This window comes from Coregonus clupeaformis, chromosome 32 (genome assembly GCF_020615455.1).
Source record: "Coregonus clupeaformis isolate EN_2021a chromosome 32, ASM2061545v1, whole genome shotgun sequence".
Taxonomy (NCBI): domain Eukaryota; kingdom Metazoa; phylum Chordata; class Actinopteri; order Salmoniformes; family Salmonidae; genus Coregonus; species Coregonus clupeaformis.
In genome coordinates this window covers 4,768,526-4,774,539 of record NC_059223.1, presented here as the reverse complement: position 1 = coordinate 4,774,539, position 6,014 = coordinate 4,768,526, and the positions used below count along the sequence as shown (strand labels likewise).

Sequence of the window (6,014 nt, the reverse complement as noted above, 5' to 3'; positions counted from 1 at the left end):
GCATAATCGCCCAACATCAGTGCCCCACCTCACTAATGCTCTTGTGGCTGAATGGAAGCAAGTCCCCACAGCAATGTTTCAACTAGTGGAAAGCCTTCCCAGAAGAGTGGAGGCTGTTATAGCAGCAAAGGGAGGGGGGGACCAACTCCATATTAATTCCTATGATTTTTAAATGACATTTTCGACGAGCAGATGTACACATACTTTTGGTAATGTAGTGTATCTTTGAAACAATACTCTACCACCGGCCCGACCATTAAAGTTGTGTAGTGTCTGAGCGCGTGCATTAATTTCCGAGGCTGTTGACCTGCCTCTTCATCAGTCCAATGAGCGCGGCAAAAGGGGAGGCTCTTCCCACTGAACATTTCTCCTCCATCTCCTCACTTTTCTAGTCAGCAAGCCAGCCTGTCGGAGCTACAATAAGTAGTGCCGCTGCGGGGTTACTCAAATGTAAGGATTTCCACCGCGTCTTCACACTTTTTGTTCTATTTTTTCATTTGTAAACGTCTGTCCTCGATTGAAAAGAGAAAAGCAATTGCAATGCATTTAATCCATTTTTGAAAGGGTGAAATGGTGCAAGCAAAAGGATGCGAGATACTGTAGTAAGTAACACGGAAATGTATTAACAGGTGCATGAAAATGTTTGGGAGAGAACAGGGCTTTTGTTTGATCTTCTGTTGCATGTTTACATCTTGTTCTGCATATCAAAACCACTCAGAGATTAGCTTGTGCACGAGGACTGCACAATGAGTCGAAAGAAAGGTTGCAACTGACCGGGTAACTATCTATGTGAAAACTATTTAGGAAGTGGAGCTTTCCAGTGTCGTAGCCTATTTTCAGCTCCGTGTATTTTTCTCTCGCTTCGATGGATAGAAAAGGAAACTACATTTGTTGAATGCTTAACTTCCTACCAGGCAGTGCAATTGAGACGACGTGCTGTCCATTTTCAGTGAAGCCATAGCATGTAAGTAGTTTAACTTAGCAACTTGTCTTCGTTTTTTTGTGGTTGTCAACCATTTAAAATGAATGAGAAAATCATACATTGTTGACCAGGCGTTATGTTGTCACTTTAGACATTTATTCTGAATTGCTTATTGCCTACGTTTTGTAGCCTATTCTGTTTCTCAAAGATGCAAGCTACGAATAGGCTAGTAGTTGTAGCCCAACGATACCTCACGTGGAGCTATCCACTCCGAGTGGTGCTGAAACCAGCCGGCACCAAGCTAATACGGAACCGGTCTCCATGTAATTCAACGCAGTTTTCAGTCATCATTAAGCATAACTACAATGTTTGGATGTTTCTGATGTTTCTATTCCTTTATTCCTTTATTCCAATAACAGTAAGTGAACGTGATTAGGCAGCAGTCATACAGATGCATTGTTAGGCTTCTCGGGTGAATAATTAACATAGCCATAGCATGTTTCAATGTAGACGACATGGCAAGTTTGTTTATGCAAAGACGACATGGCAAGTTTGTTTATGCAATATATTGCATAAACAAACTTGCCATGTCGTCTACATTGGAACATGCTATGGCTATGTTAATTATTCACGGAGAAGCCTAACAATGCATCTGTATGACTGCTGCCTAATCACGTTCTACACACACACACACACACATATACATATATATATATATATATATATATATATATATATATATATATAGATTCAACTGTATACGGGAGGCCAGTATGAAAAAAATATATAAAAAAATATGGATGCACTCACTAACTGTAAGTCGCTCTGGATAAGAGCATCTGCTACATGACTAAAATGTAAAAATGTAAATAACCACGGTTTACTATTTTCTATTATTATTTGGCAGTGGGTATGTTGTCATGTTTTGCTTGGCACTAAGAGTAGGTATATGAAATCCATCCAGTTCATAGAGCGATTATGTCTGTCTACTGTCTGCTTTTATGCCTGACTTGTTTATCACCGTTTATTTTACTAATATCTAATAGCTATGTCCTACATAGGCCTTTATCAATAAATCCTTATGAACTCCAATGCTGTCACTGCTTTCTTTTTACTTGACCAACTTTGATAAATGAAGAGACCGTTTTTGAGGGTGTGCATTTGCCCGTGGGATTTTAAAAATTATTTTATTAATGAGGAGAATGATTGGTCTTTTCCCATTTCATATTGTTTCATTTCAATTGACATAATGTGGAAGAGTCCCTCACTGGTCTGTATATGCTATTTAAAATTCTATGAATCCTATGATTGCAGGACTAAAATTTCCATCTGTATGCACATTCCAACATGCCACTATGAATGGTATATTTGTAAAACAGTTTGTGTACCACAATATTAACACTGATTTCTCTCCTTACAGTCAGAATAATAGTTGATTTTCATTCAATCACTGGTTGTATAGAAGTAGTAGTTGAGTTGATAAACAAGATTATATCATATTACTCCAAGCATGATCTCATCAGGGATATAAGTACTTGCAGCATTGCTGAAATAGAATACCTGGTCTGTGGGATCTTTCCAAGCCTCAATTACAGTGACATATGGGACATTTGATTCATATGGCTAGGGTATTTGCTGAAAAGCATATTAGTAAATGCATTTTATTCAAAGTAATATGAAAACAATAATCGTAACCAACATGTAATTGCTCCAAATCTTTCTAGGATAATCTCCAGAACATCAGATTAAAGATAGGCAATCTCATGTATCAGACTTGACCAGATGTATTAGACCAGAGACACAATCATTTACCCAACATTGTAGCAGTCTGATATGAGCACAGGATCACACAGGGTAATGATTGCTGCTGCTTTATACCATTTGTAATGAAGAGGACTGACTCTTCAGATCTTCCTGCTCCTGTCAAAATCACATAGAGATGACAGACAGCAATGTATTTGTTTTCCTTGATTGATAAACGGTTGATATCATCGTTATCGTCCATTGATTATCATCAACTAACTCTAGTAATTGTTTGTATGAGTCTCCTTCAATATTGCTTTAAAAGTCAGGTACCACTGATCTAAAGTGAGGACCTTGATTTGCTCATTCATGTTCCTTCCTTTGAATTCTGGAGTTGCCTTGTAATTTGTACGATTAAAACAGATCACCTCTGTTTGCTCCCTTTTAGATCTTTCACACTGCTGGAACACCAAATGGATGGTGTATTGAGTACTACATCCCCTCACCATCTGCAATGGAGGCAAATGAAGCCATGTGAGTGACCTTTATCGCACAATGAATGCAAGCTCTGACGCTCAAAGAAGGAAGAAGTAACCTTTGTTTATCATCTAAGGGAGAGCTGTTGATCTTGGGTAAATAAGTGTCATAACAATGCCCAAACGGTCCGAGGAGATGCTGACAGACGTGTGGACTTCCTTGTTGCTTGTGTGGATTACGTGTGTTCCTTATACATCCATGACCCCCATCATCAGCCAGTCCAAAAGTTTACAAACTGGTTCCACTGCGCTCCTACGTGGCCTCGCCGAAGGACAAAGAATACTTAGTCGAGCCAAGAGAGGATGGGTTTGGAATCAAATGTTTGTGTTGGAGGAGTTCTCTGGACCAGATCCAATTTTAGTTGGCAGGGTGAGTACTGTAATTGTCAACTGTATATTAAGCTTGCTTATCGTTTGGAAACATGAATTCAGCCATTTGAATGCTCCACGATTTATTTTTACATTTCTTTGGGATAGTTTTAGTGCTGGAGAGAGAGACAGACACTGGCCTGATCTCATGCAGGGTTTTGGAGAGAAAAAACTAAATCCACAGCGACCAAATTCTGCGCTGAGGCGTTTTGTGTAGTGTCCCTGAAATATGGAATAACAGAGTGAAAATGAATAACTAATGATGCGTTACATTGCAGTGGAATGACCTACAGTACAACCATATATACAGTAGAAATATCTACGCATTGTTTTATTCTATATTTTTCTTTTCTATATTTTCTTTTCTTTCTTTTGTTGGCCAGGGTATTGGGTGTGGTTTTCCTTTGAAGTATTTGTCATAGGAACTCAAGGATGAAAAGGGCTATTTTTGCTACGTTTCATTGTTGAGCATTTGAAAGAGCCCTATAATCCAAAGGATGAGGGACACCTGGTACCTGGCCTGTGTAGACGTGGCAGGGCCAAGGCCCAGAGCCCAGGGCCCAGTGAGGGTTGTTGACGAGGCAGGCCAAAGCAGCTTGTTCACAGCTCTTTGCAAGAACGCACCTGGGGAGTCTCAACCTGGCAGCTACCACCTCTGACCATTACCCAACCACTCTGGCACATGCAACAGAATATGCCATCAAGGATAATATTTGACCCCACAGTAGCAGGATTTACACGTACCGTACAGCAGTTGTTTATCTATTTATTGATGAGGTTATTTCTTGCTGTATATTTTGTAGCTTAATGCTGTCCTGATATTTACTGCTAGTAGTTGGAGGCAAGCTGAAATGACAAGGCAGCTATTATATTATTTGAATGATTGTTGCACCTACAGTGGGGAAAACAAGTATTTAGTCAGCCACCAATTGTGCAAGGTCTCCCACTTAAAAAGATGAGAGAGGCCTGTAATTCTCATCATAGGTACACGTCAAATATGACAGACAAAATGAGAATTTTTTTCTCCAGAAAATCACATTGTAGGATTTTTTATGAATTTATTTGCAAATTATGGTGGAAAATAAGTATTTGGTCAATAACAAAAGTTTCTCAATACTTTGTTATATACCCTTTGTTGGCAATGACACAGGTCAAATGTTTTCTGTAAGTCTTCACAAGGTTTTCACACACTGTTGCTGGTATTTTGGCCCATTCCTCCATGCAGATCTCCTCTAGAGCAGTGATGTTTTGGGGCTGTCGCTGGGCAACACGGACTTTCAACTCCCTCCAAAGATTTTCTATGGGGTTGAGATCTGTAGACTGGCTAGGCCACTCCAGGACCTTGAAATGCTTCTTACGAAGCCACTCCTTCGTTGCCCGGGCGGTGTGTTTGGGATCATTGTCATGCTGAAAGACCCAGCCACGTTTCATCTTCAATGCCCTTGCTGATGGAAGGAGGTTTTCACTAAAAATCTCACGATACATGGCCCCATTCATGCTTTCATTTACACGGATCAGTCGTCCTGGTCCCTTTGCAGAAAAACAGCCCCAAAGCATGATGTTTCCACCCCCATGCTTCACAGTAGGTATGGTGTTCTTTGGATGCAACTCAGCATTCTTTGTCCTCCAAACACGACGAGTTGAGTTTTTACGAAAAAGTTCTATTTTGGTTTCATCTGACCATATGACATTCTCCCAATCCTCTTCTGGATCATCCAAATGCACTCTAGCAAACTTCAGACGGGCCTGGACATGTACTGGCTTAAGCAGGGGGGACACGTCTGGCACTGCAGGATTTGAGTCCCTGGCGGCGTAGTGTGTTACTGATGGTAGGCTTTGTTACTTTGGTCCCAGCTCTCTGCAGGTCATTCACTAGGTCCCCCCGTGTGGTTCTGGGATTTTTGCTCACCGTTCTTGTGATCATTTTGACCCCACGGGGTGAGATCTTGCGTGGAGCCCCAGATCGATGGAGATTATCAGTGGTCTTGTATGTCTTCCATTTCCTAATAATTGCTCCCACAGTTGATTTCTTCAAACCAAGCTGCTTACCTATTGCAGATTCAATCTTCCCAGCCTGGTGCAGGTCTACAATTTTGTTTCTGGTGTCCTTTGACAGCTCTTTGGTCTTGGCCATAGTGGAGTTTGGAGTGTGACTGTTTGAGGTTGTGGACAGGTGTCTTTTATACTGATAACAAGTTCAAACAGGTGCCATTAATACAGGTAACGAGTGGAGGACAGAGGAGCCTCTTAAAGAAGAAGTTACAGGTCTGTGAGAGCCAGAAATCTTGCTTGTTTGTAGGTGACCAAATACTTATTTTCCACCATAATTTGCAAATAAATTCATTAAAAATCCTACAATGTGATTTTCTGGATTTCTTTTTTCTCAATTTGTCTGTCATAGTTGACGTGTACCTATGATGAAAATTACAGGCCTCTCTCATCTT

General features: G+C 40.5%; 1 protein-coding gene across 1 annotated transcript in view; it reads left to right on the top strand.

Moving 5' to 3' along the window:
* Positions 1-378: 378 nt before the first annotated feature.
* LOC121548329 (cadherin-8) overlaps positions 379-6,014 on the top strand; it is a 79,142-nt gene continuing 73,506 nt past the window's right edge. Inside the window, 2 exon segments of the mRNA XM_041859761.2 lie at positions 379-602; positions 3,114-3,571. Coding sequence (XP_041715695.1) covers positions 3,317-3,571 — 255 coding nt within the window. The 5' untranslated portion in view covers positions 379-602; positions 3,114-3,316.